Genomic DNA, 12,233 nt, shown 5'->3' on the forward strand with positions numbered 1-12,233 from the left:
AACAATCGATTGGAGGCCAAAAGCAACATTATGAAACAGAAATAAATAGTTTTCCAGACGTTTCCACATACAAATGAAAGTAAACAATATAGCCCTTACAGGAGCCATTCAGAAAAGGAAAAAAAACAGCCAGGAGCAGACCGCCTTATAGACACACAAGCGGTCATTAATAGAAAGCCTGCATAATAACAGAAAAGGCAGACTGTATAAATGTATTTAACTTGCTGGTCAAAACAAGAAATCTAGGTACAGTAGACTCTGCAATACCTTTTTCGTAGGCCAACAAAATGGACTGAGACATGGATGCATTTACTTATCAACTCAATATCACCAATAGTTGCTGTTAACAGGCCAGCCATACCTATGAAACCAAAAGCTAAGCAAACAAAATCAGTCTGTCACATACAATGATTGTCAGCCACACATACAAAGAAATTCAGGAAAAGGGAGTCGGAATGCTTTCTGTTCATGACAGGGGCAACAGGTATTCTACTGGTTACAGGAACAATTAAAGCCTAAAGGAAAGCCTACGATCCTCACACACAAAGAGTAATAATTTTGAAAAGCTACAGGAAGTAATTTGAAAATATCAAGGAAAATGTACATCAATTTAAATAATGAAAAAGTCGACATGGATCCAGTAATCTGCAGATGTGTGTAGAGTATTTTTTTTACAAATTTTACGTGAATGGGCATTTACTCATCTTCAGTGCACCCCTTTCAGTGGACGTTTCTCACAACAGTCTTGGCAAACACTAGTAGACAAGCCAAGCAGAAGGGAAACAGTTGTCTCTGTCAAACTAGAGACTTTATAGAAACAAACTACAGGAGGGTACCCTTAAAACCAGTTGAGGCCGGGTGATTAGTATATATAGCAAGCAACAATGTCCCAACAGGCACTATTTAAAGACATTAATAAACAAAATGCACATAAATTGCAAAAAGTACGAGAGAGCAAAGTAAGATAAATACAAGAATAACACTCTGTTACACTAAATGTATTTATTACCTGTACAGTCTTGTTCACAATAGTGCTCGTGCAAAGCAACGTGAACGGCGCAGGTGACAAGTGCAAAAATATAATGAAAGAGCGGCGTGGGAAAGACATGGTAGTCAATATATACGAAAGACTTTTTTGTGGTGCCAAATCATTATCAAAGAGATCAAATGAGATAGTTGCGCCCAAAATTACGATGTATTGTCAACGGCATTTCGACCTGTATTCATTTCAGGTCATCTTCAGGACCGGGTTAAATGATTTTAGACAGTGGTAGTGCTGGAAATCAAGTCCAGCAGGCAAGTTGAGCAGCACCTTAGAGTTAGTGTGCTGAGTGGATGGCTGGTTGAGGCGGAGGACGGGCAGAGTCAGGGGCATAATTGATAAAAACGCTGGAGCTTCGGATTAATGCTGCAGTAGCTGCCAAGCCTGGAGGATCTTTCTACTTGATCAAGACCTCCGCCTCACAGTAATTTACCCTGCCTTTTAGTAATTCCGCTCCGAACTCTGCCCGTCGTATCCACGACCCTGACCTCCCCAATTGCCTGGATTTCTTTCGTGGAACTGGGGCACCGCACTTCGGAGGAGTCGGGCCCAGTGCTTTAAATGGGAAAAAATAAGTGCAGGTAGTCTTAAAATGAGCTATCAGTGTAGCAAGTGGGCGGGGCTAGGGGCGGGGCTAAAGACAAGACATATAAGGCACTTCTACTATGTGGCCGAATATTTATATATTCTAGATTGCGCACTCCAGCAACAAGCAGTAGACAAGGAAAAAGGGATAACCAATCCAAAATTCTGTTCCATGTGTCCATACAGGCCCTTTGGCTGTTCAGCAGTGCCCATAACCGATAGGGCTTCGGGGATGATAGACAATCGCACAGTACCAAAAGACTTGATTTCTTAAATTGAGTGTGCTCTCAGTGTTGTTTAATACCTGTATGTTTGCAGTCTCATTACTGTATTTAAGAGGGTACCCAGGTTGGCATCAGGTGTGGTCAGTGCTATGTTTGCGATCTAGTATGATATTGAAGCAGGATCGGCCAGTGGTAAACCTCAAATCAACATGGGGCAATGGGCCAAACCGTAAAAACCAAACACCCCAAATAAGTTAAATATCAAGAAATTAAAGCTCCGGAAATAAGGAATCCAGAGAGTCTGCAGCAAATAATGCATTTTCAATGCAATAAGTATTTCATCATTTTAGAGTTAGAGCTACTGACGTAAATTACAATGTCTTTTACTTATGCGTTTTGATTTTTAGTGTAGTGGATGAATGTGGTGTGGAATGGAATTATGTGGTTTGTATTTGAATTGTTAGTTGTGGAATTGTGTGTGGTGGATTTTTGCAGTGGAATTATGTGGCAGGGTGCGCAGCGGAGAAGCATTATGTGAATAACAGACACTGGGACGCACAGATAGTACGAGTGGCTAAACTAAAGAGAGAGAGAGAACGCAAATAACAAGGAGATAGATCTACCAAGTTTGGGCACTTGAGAGGGTGATAGAACACCTGGAAGCTAGAACACAGGGAAAACAAAGGAGTCACTAGGCATGTGGAGATAGTGAGACCTTGAACATTTGTGAGGGAGAGAGAGCGAACAGTGGTGCTGTATGCCATAGGGCATGGTTAGTGAGTTTGATGAGGGGTGAGCTATCAGAGATTGTTCAAATATTAAGCGTTGACACTTTGTAAGCAGTAACTAAGCAATATTAACCTGTGCTGAGGAAAGGATTGCCGTCGCACTCCGGACCCATTTCCCACTAGTTGTGAGTGTGTGAAGTGAATAATATTAACACTTGTGTGGAGCCACGACCAGAACACGTACTGTAACTCAGTTCCCCATAAAATTAGAAATGGAATGTACGGGGTACGAGGAGGGTAGGTAAAGTGCCACATTTAACCTGTGGCATCATGTCCATGTGCATGTGCATCGCCCTAGCATATAGAAGCGGGGATATTAGCAATTGAAAGTAAATCGATTATCAGAAAATGTTGAAATTTTGAGCTCTGTGATTTATGCATCATGAGCTCGGGGACTGCAACAGGCGAAAGGAAGTCCATTGATAGAGAATGTTGTAATGTTAAGCTTTGAGGCTTTAACAGCATGGGCTCTGAGATATTAACCATGGAAAATAAGTCCTTTGTTAGCTAATGTTGAAATGGTGAGCTGTGACAAAACATTAACTAAGCAAGTTCAAACCTGGCTGAGGAAAGATAGGCCTGCACTAGACAATATTGAAATATTGATCTCTGCGCCTTACACTGTGGGCCTTGGGTAGTTGTTACAGGATTCCAAGCGAAGAGCCGTAGGTGAATGTTGAGTAGTGTGTGTCCTACTGTATAGGCTTGGAACTTGAAACCTACGTGAGTGGAAAAGGTCCTCCAGTTAATGTGAAAATGCTAGACCGTAAGCTTAACACACATGTTGTCTTCTAATCACCCTGCTGCCCTCCAAGTGCAATTTCAAAATGAAGCAATGGTGCCAGACTAAACATGGATTGGCATATTTATGACAGGGGTTATATTTAACACAAAAAAAAGAACAGGCTCTGATGTTGTAGTGTAGGGTTTACTTAATGCATGTAGACATTGTTAACAAGGCTGTCTTTTGAAGTCCCACAACCGTTGGAGCTTTTAGGCGCTTAATACTAGCCTGAAGAACGTGGTGTGGAGTGCTGCCAGAAGCTTTCGACCTGCTTGTTAGAGAGCGGACATGTGCCCCACAACCCCAGAGACAGTCTGTATTTGTGTGAGAGAGCATGTGCCTGTACTACGAAGGTGTGCACATGAGAGGAGGAGTCTCCTTCCTGTACCTTAGGAAGCGAGAGACATGTAGCACTAGCAACGTAGAGAGACTAACACGAGTTGTGTACGTTACTGATTGAGAGACCGTGCTGTAGAACGTGGGAGAGTGAACCCCGTAAATTAAGAAATTAACTGTACGCCTGAGAGGCAGGCAGACCCTACCCCAAAGAAAGTAGCTGGACTAGCACTCCAGAGAGAGCCAGTATTTGAGAGAGATAAGAGAGGGAGCCTGTGGCTTGTACCTTAGAGAGGAAGAGAGCATGCACTCTGCCTTAAGAGAATATACGGTGTCTGAAAGAGGTGTAATAGGCCTTGGAGAGAAAGAATAGTCAGTCTTTTGATAGAGAGAGACAACTTGCACTTTAGAGAGAGCGAGAGAGAAAAAAAGATGTGTGTGTATGTGAGAGGAAGAGAAAGAAAGAAACTGGGAGTGCGGTCTGTGCCCAATGAAGATTAGAAAGAGAGGTCAAGTGTGTATGTGTGTTAGTGTGAGGGAGAGAAACAGAAACAGAGATATGTGTGTGAGAAAGAGAGAAGGAAGAGAGATAATGGAACATGCATGTGAGGTAAAAGTGTGTTTGTGCATGAAAGAGAGGGAGAGAGAGCCAGTGAGAGACCTTTTACTACGTACTTTAGGGGCAAACTGTACCTCATTGAGGGAAAGTGGTGGAGTAAACAAGTCTATTAGTCTTCCAAAAGCACCTAAATACAGCTAAACAGGTCTGGCTTGTGGCAACTAATGCCGGCACTTTTCGCTTAACAATTTTATTTCTTTTGTCATTTTATTGAGATTCAAAAGGTGCAAATAAGGGACACGTTTGCTGGCTGCATGGTCTTGTTTTTGCCTACGGGTAAAGAGTAGGGACACAAGCTTTACAAAAACAGTGGCAACTTTCCCAAAATTGTTAAAAAGTCATTTGAACTTCCGAAACAAACGTGCTCACTAAAGCATACTATAGTAAGAAAGCCTCCGAACACAAGCAGACAGACAGTCACACAAAACACTCAAGTGGGATAAAGGCCATTTTACACCCATTGTCTCCCGTGGCTTTCTTAATTGCTGCTATTGCTGCTGTCGGCGGGATGCCTGGATTCAGTGTGTGCACAAAGGCACACCATGGTGTGAATGTGATTGACAGCGCAGGGCCTGAACGGGCCCTGCTCTGTCAAACACAGCGTGGTTGTGAACACCGGACATTATGTAGATAAGCCCGGCTAAATAGTTTGAAGGTGGCTTCACTTGGGCTACAGAGGCGCTTTGGCTGTCAGACAGCCTTGTTCGTCCGCGCGAGCCAAAGCAACTATGAGCCTGTCTTTGATGAGTACCGGTACTCTAACTTGGCAGCTGAGAAGTGCCGGTACTCAGAGCGGTAAACATGAGAAGTGCCGGTACTCAGTACCAGTGAGTACCGGACCATTTAAAGCACTGGTCGGGCCCCTTTGTTGGTACAAAGGATTGGCTTTAACTTCGGGTCACCTGGCCATCCGCCTCAACCAGCCATCCCCACAGCACACCAATTCTAAGGTGCTGCTCAACTTGCCTGCTGGACTGGATTTCTAGCACTACCACTCTCTAAAATCATTTATCCTGGTCCAGTAGATGACCGTAAATGTATACAGGTTGAAACGCTGACAACAATACAGCGTAATTTTGGTCGCAACTTTTGTGGTCCCCGACAATTGTTTATCTCATTTGATTACTTAGTTACTGATTTGGCAACACAAAAAAAGTCTTTTGTATGTATTGACTACCTTGTCCTTCCGCGCCATTCTTTCGTAATTTTTTTGCACTTGTCATCTGCGCCGTTCTCGCTGCTTTGCACGAGCACTATTGTGCACAAGACTATACAGATTATGTATACATTTAGTTTAACAGAGTGTTATTCTTGTCTTTATCTTACTTTCCTCTAAATACAGACCACTTCTTACATTAAGTGACACTACGATTTATGCCTCCCATTCTCGTTCTTTTTGCAATTTATGTGCATTGTCTATAATTGTCTTTAAATAATGCCTGTTGAGACATTGTTGTTTGCTATATTTCTCCAAAATGCGGCATTTATATCTTCCCGATGTTAACTTGGGGCCATTAATTGTACGCCGCGTAAACAAGGATTCGAAAATAAGGCTAAAAAGCCGACTTCAGACTTTAGGCACCCTCCCAGGAGTGTGAGGGTGCAGCTTAGAAGAAGAGTGAGGCAACAAACAAGATAAGCAAAGGCTTCGGTTGTTATGAAGGAAAAAGCATTGTAACTAAAATAGGACTGGCCAGATAAAGTTGGGAAGCTAAAGAGAGGGAAGTAATGGCAACGAAGGATCTGATACTTATATGGGTACCATTCAGGCAGAAATCATGGAGGTGCAACACAAAATGCCTAAATGTGGAGTGCAATCACACAAAAGGACTCACTTTTTTGTGCCTTTTTGCCATCCACTTGTCCCAGCTGCTCAGCATTTCCAACCATTTTGACTCTCTATGGCGCAGCACTTCCAATGGGAGCTCAGCCAGCCTATGGAGAAACAACAGACAAGGTTAGCCCAAACCATCTTCCAAGATACAGTCTGACCCAGGACATGCTTTCCCATTGAGTGAATATTCCTGAACATCACGTCTCGATGAGAAAGAACTAACTAAAACGTGCAAGGACATCAAACTATATGTTGTACAACCCTGCAAAGCAGTATTAAAACCTTTGATGAGTAACGGACCATGGACGAGTATCAGATCTTGAAACCCTGTGCAACCTGATTTGTCTAAAAAGGTGGCAGTATAAGGAATAATGAACCTCATTTCTTCTAAACATAAAACTATGCATTGTTTTTCCTCCCCTCAACTGCTGCGCAATAGAAGGTTTACAGTTGACAGATCAATTTGAAGTTACTACATATCTGTGACTAAATACATAGCTTTGAGTATTACACTGAAACATCTGGCAACTGCATGTCCCAAAACGAGCTTTCACTAACGCGGGTCATTTTAAACGCCTCAAGCTAAGAAATGGGCTCTACATCTCACAGCTTCCATGTTTTGTGTATATTTCTATAAAATACGCAGAAAAAAATACAGTAAACTTGTGATTTACAATGCTTCTGTGGTCCTTTTTCAGGATCTGAGTTTATAAACTCTCCTACAACATGCAGATTGGAAGCTCGGAAATATTTTAAATATTAAGCATGTACCACATAGATGAGTAAATTTGGCAAAAAAAACTGCAATATTCTTGATCTGTTAAAATAAACGAGCGGTATATGTTGGGGATTAATTACATACCAACTGAATTCATCACAATGAGACAAGTATCACTGGGAATCTGAATTAAATACGACTAATATTCCAATAAATAAAAAATATTAATCATGCCAACCAAAAATTACATTTTAGAGACCCCACAATCCCGAAATAGACATCTGTCCAATTTTACATAAAGCAATAAACACAAAACGCAACTCAGGCAAATACATATAAGCCTTCTACAACATTAAAAATTGCTCTTTTGACCCTCTCAAACAATTGACACTAAAGGTGCCTCAATAGCAAGTCCATTTCAAAGTCCGTCTAGGAGGTAGTCAATCTGACCAGGAGAAATACCCTTGATTTATTTCCTCCTCGTCATCCCAATACATTGGAACATTTTAATTCATTTTTTGAAGACTCCTCCACAGAAAAGGAATATTGAGGAGAGATCAACAGCGTATAGGGGAGTTTTGAGGGGGGGGGGGGCACCCAAGGGAGGGAACAACACAGGGGTACAGGGTGATATTTGGTTGGAAGCAAATCCCACAGGGGAAAGAGGGCAGAAAAAACATATGTACTCTCATTGAGTGTTTAACCAGAAAGAAAAAAGTAGTTCAGTAAAGGTACGCAGTGGAAGGATACATGTCAGCCAATCAAAAGGATGGTAGAGGACTGGCTTTGCTCAGGGAAAGATCAAACATAAGAAGATTAAGGCAAACCAGTGTAGAAGCAAGTAAATCAGAGTGAAAATAAAGCCTACCAATGGTAAGCAAGAAATAAAAAGGGGGAGGCAAAACATTTTTGATTCACTAACAGCTTTGGCAACGTATGATTGATCTGCATAAAAGTGTGCAGAGACTTTGCACGTTTAGCCTGCTCTTGCTTTTCTCAGTTTCATGCAGGTGCATTGGGAGGTCAAGGTAGTGTTAATTTGAAGATCAATTTGGTAAATGTTAACGGCTGTAGGTTTCTATTGGTTGTTTCAAGTTTGAACAAACACATCAAAGAAAGGGAGGCGCAAGGGTAATTCAGGGGCAGTAAAAATAGAATTCACTTATAACTTTTTCGCAGTTAATTAAATCTGCATGTAATCTGGCAGATAGCAAATTATGCCCACTGCAAGGCAAGGCAGGCCCTGCAACCAACCTCCCACTATGCACAGCCAAAGTAGATGGGCACAGGAGCCGCTCACATGCCATACCCAGCATAGAATGGGTCCTGGGGAATGTGGTGCAACATAATAAAAATTAAAAAGATATCCACTAGAAAAAAAAACGTAACAGTAAGTTATGGCCCAGCGAACACAAAACCGAAAATCCACTAAATCCGCTGGTTATTGTGTGCAATGCAATGCACAACATTCATGTTACCGCCATCCTCAGAACAACATTTAGATGATTGCATATTGAAAAAAAACCATCAGCTATAACTAACTTAACTTTTACAGTAACCAAAACGTTAGGAAAAAGCATTGGAAAAGCCAATAGATCCGGCATTTTATGCCAGCCAGTCAGAGAGACAGAGCGAGAAGAAAGACAGAGAGAGAAGAGAGGAGAAGAGGAAGAAAGAAAGACGTGGAGAGAAAAAGAGAAAAAATTAAATAGAAAGGAACATGAAAAAAGGAAAGGAGAGAAGGAACAGAGAGAAAGCAAGGAGGGAAAGAAAAAAGTAAAATAACAATAACTTAATACAGAAAAGTTTCAAATGGACACAATCTGATCTGGTATGCTGGAAGACAGCAGCGGCCAGAAAAGCAAAACACTCTAAAAGGAATTTACAAAAGCATTGGTAGGAGATGGGGTCTGATAAAAATGGAATGTGCATCAGAAGCGTTCTCCTATCACATCAGACCCGCAAAGGCAACACTAAAGTAATTATAAAATAAAAGCAAAACACAGGCACTGAAGGGAACTAGCTTGTATACAGATGTGCTACTTCTGAGAGAGCAATTTGCAGTCACTCAAAGGGAACTTAACCAGTGGCTTAAGGAGGTTGACCCGCTGCGCCATGCTCTATGCTGTAGTGGGCTGAAGCAAAATGTGAATGGCACGGCAATAAACCAATGGATGAAGAGTTGGCGAAAGTCCCCCTGTGTAAGTATAGTATACATATTTTAGTAAATCAAAAGGTCTTGGCTAATCCAAGACCTAATTATAAGCTCAGGGTCTACCAGAACCTGGTAAGAAAGATGCAGGGAAACCCAGAAAGAAGCTTAGAAACATATCATGAATAAGATGATGCGAGGAGAGAAGCAAATGTAAGTAGGGAAAAGAGGCCTGTGGATGAGTGAAGAAAAGAATATTAGAGAGGAATAAGAGGAAAAGGGGTTTCACCGTCTGGGGTGGAGGGGTGTTTGATGGTTTTCTGGGGTGGGAAGATTGGATAGGGCCTAAACAAGAGGCAAGACAATGAGGGGTTCATGGGGAGACGTCGCCAAAGAAAATTAGAAAGGGAAGGGGAAAAAAGGATGGGCCCCCTTAAAAAGGAGATGGTAGAATGGGGATGAGGTTAAAGGGGGAGGGAGGACCCCATGTGTACAAAATAGGATAGTAGTCAGTAAAAATACAACCTGGAAGGAAAAAAAAAGTTGCCAAGCATGGCATTCGCAGGTTGGCTTAATCAGCTGAGTGAAAGGCATTCTAGGTGAAACTTTAGTCATAAAAGATTCATCAAAACCGGTTTCTTCGGGTTGGTATCTGCTCTAAAACACTTCTAACTACTTCTGACAATTAAAAACATGGATCTACAGTCTATCTGACGAGTATGTGCTGCATGCCATCTAATCCTGCTTTCATTCCACCTCTCACTCATTTTCCAGTCAGCGCCAGGATGCTCCTTCCGGAGCGACAGTTGCGCTCTACAAATACCAAAATACAAATACAAATACAAATACAAAATGGGAGTAAGAATGGGGATGGCTAGTTGTGAAACATGGAGGCTCGGACTTGCCCAGCCACCAAGCCCTACTTCACTAATAGGTCAGTGAAAACATTTTTGAAGCAGCTTCAGAAAAAATATATTTCAGTAGGTGGAGGGCGTGCTAGGGTATGAATGGAAAAACAATGAGACTGGTTGTGGGGATTCCCCTTAAAGAGGAATGGGGGTCGATGATCATTTGCAATTCGATGCAGTTGTCAAACACTTGCAGTTTCTCAAGAATGGCAACGTGCTCCACCCCCCTCTTTTATACCTCATCAGTTAGAATGCAAAGAACTACGAAATAAGGAAGGACCCCTCGTTAGTGGAGTGGTGTGGCTCACTGGTTAGAGGCACACGGGAAAAGGGTCCCAGACAGAAAACAAGTAATTTCAAATCCAAGTAGATATTTCAAAGAAACACATTTTTTACAAGCAACAAGATTTTATTTCTAAATTGCATTTTTACCTTTCATTGGTTATATTTCAACAAAGATATTTCAACAAACTTTTCGTATATGTGCCCACATACACAACAAAGAGAGGGGGGTGAAGTGAGGGAAAGTGTCAGAGGTAAAGTAGGATTGGGAGAATAGTCAGAGTCATTCGTGACTGATATCAATCATAACTTCACAAACAAAGTTCATGTGGTTCCTTGACCCAAGGGCCACAATATTATGCTTTGTTGAAATATAACCAATGAAAGGTAAAAATGCAATTTAGAAATAAAATCTTGTTGCTTGTAAAAAATTTGTTTCTTTGAAATATCTACTTGGATTTGAAATTACTTGTTTTCTGTCTGGGACCCTTTTCCCGTGTACCTATAACTACCCAGGTCCCCTGACTTTACTGAGTTTAACCCTTTTTGTGTAACATATTCTGTACTGGCGCTGGCCGGTGAGGTTACGCTACGTCCCCTTGGAGGTTTTGACGTGTTGTCAATTTTCTTAATTTAAATCGGATCTTTTCCCTATCTCCATTGATGATCTTTCACTATGGGAGATAAGGAAATACTCACCTACACGGAAGCCTATATAGATCAACTACTACATGACCCCGCTAACAACTTCTTGGATGTAGTATCATCATTCTTGGAGTGCCCGGCGTCACCCACCCTGGCCTCCTGTTGGAACCAACTGCCCATAGTTGGTCACTTTAGATGTGGGAGTTGCAAGGCCTGTCCCGCCACGATCCAATCGAAGGAGTTCACATTCAAAAATCACCATCACACATACAAAAGCCACACTAACTGTAATACCAGAAATGTGATTTATGGGATAATCTGCCCCTGTGAATTGATATACGTAGGCCAAACACAACAACGGGTAAAAGCTAGATTTCTTGCACATTGTAGTCGTGTAAAATGCAAAACTCTGGGGGCGCCGCTAGTTGAACATTGTGAAAGAGAAAACCATCTTCCTGAAACGCTTAAATGGGTTGTTTTGGAACATGTGACACTGGGCCCGAGGGGCGGTGACCTATCCAGTATTCTCAATATCAGAGAATTAAAGTGGATCCACATTTTCAATTCTGTACTAGAGGGTTTAAATGAGTCGGAAAGTAGTTTTGTACAGCTGGCCAATCTGTGAACATAGTGTTTTCCACCACTCAGAGAGATGAATAAACTGTAGACACTCTTACCGGACTTTGGTAATGCCTTTCACTAACCTGCGAGTTTTGTGCGTATTACCCTGTGTTCACCCATGTCTAAACAATGGCCGGTTCACATATGTGTTCTATGATCATTTGTAATACATACTTAGATATAAAGGTGAATTATGTATTAATTTCTTTGTGTACGCGAAACATGCTCTTTTAATTGATTATTTATATCTTTTTTTGACTTTGCCACTGAACAAATGCGTGGTTTACACTATCCTGTGAGATGGGTGCACCATGCCAATAACCAAGTGTTGATACATATTGTGAACCTTGACATATCTACCTTCTAGATTTACTGAATGCCGCTATGTGCACTTATTAGTTTGCCTATTTTAAGGTGGTCTCCCAGTGAACACCTGGCATTGCCTTCACGATCCTGCGAGATTTGTGCGCACTGCCATCATGGACCTTCAGACCCACGGTTACCACTTTGAGTAAAGATGTACTCACTATGTGTCTAGGTATACTAGATATAAGGCAATATCTATGCCCCATAATTACATCTGGGGCTCCTATATATTACTGGCAGCCTATGTGATTAATCTATTCGGTTCCAAAATTATTTCGAGCACAATAATATGATTTTCACTATGCAACCACTTTCTACTCTCACTTCTG

The 12,233-nt window shown here is 41.6% G+C and overlaps 1 protein-coding gene across 1 annotated transcript in view; it reads right to left on the minus strand.

The window, feature by feature from the left end:
• The window catches only part of TBC1D10A (TBC1 domain family member 10A), a 383,502-nt gene that overhangs the window by 243,965 nt on the left and 127,304 nt on the right, over positions 1-12,233 (minus strand). Inside the window, exon 2 of the mRNA XM_078667240.1 lies at positions 6,214-6,313. Within this exon, the coding sequence (XP_078523366.1) occupies positions 6,214-6,313 (100 nt within the window). The remainder of the gene's footprint in view (positions 1-6,213; positions 6,314-12,233) is intronic.

The sequence above is a fragment of the Lissotriton helveticus genome, chromosome 11 (assembly GCF_964261635.1).
Source record: "Lissotriton helveticus chromosome 11, aLisHel1.1, whole genome shotgun sequence".
NCBI classification, from domain to species: Eukaryota; Metazoa; Chordata; class Amphibia; order Caudata; family Salamandridae; genus Lissotriton; species Lissotriton helveticus.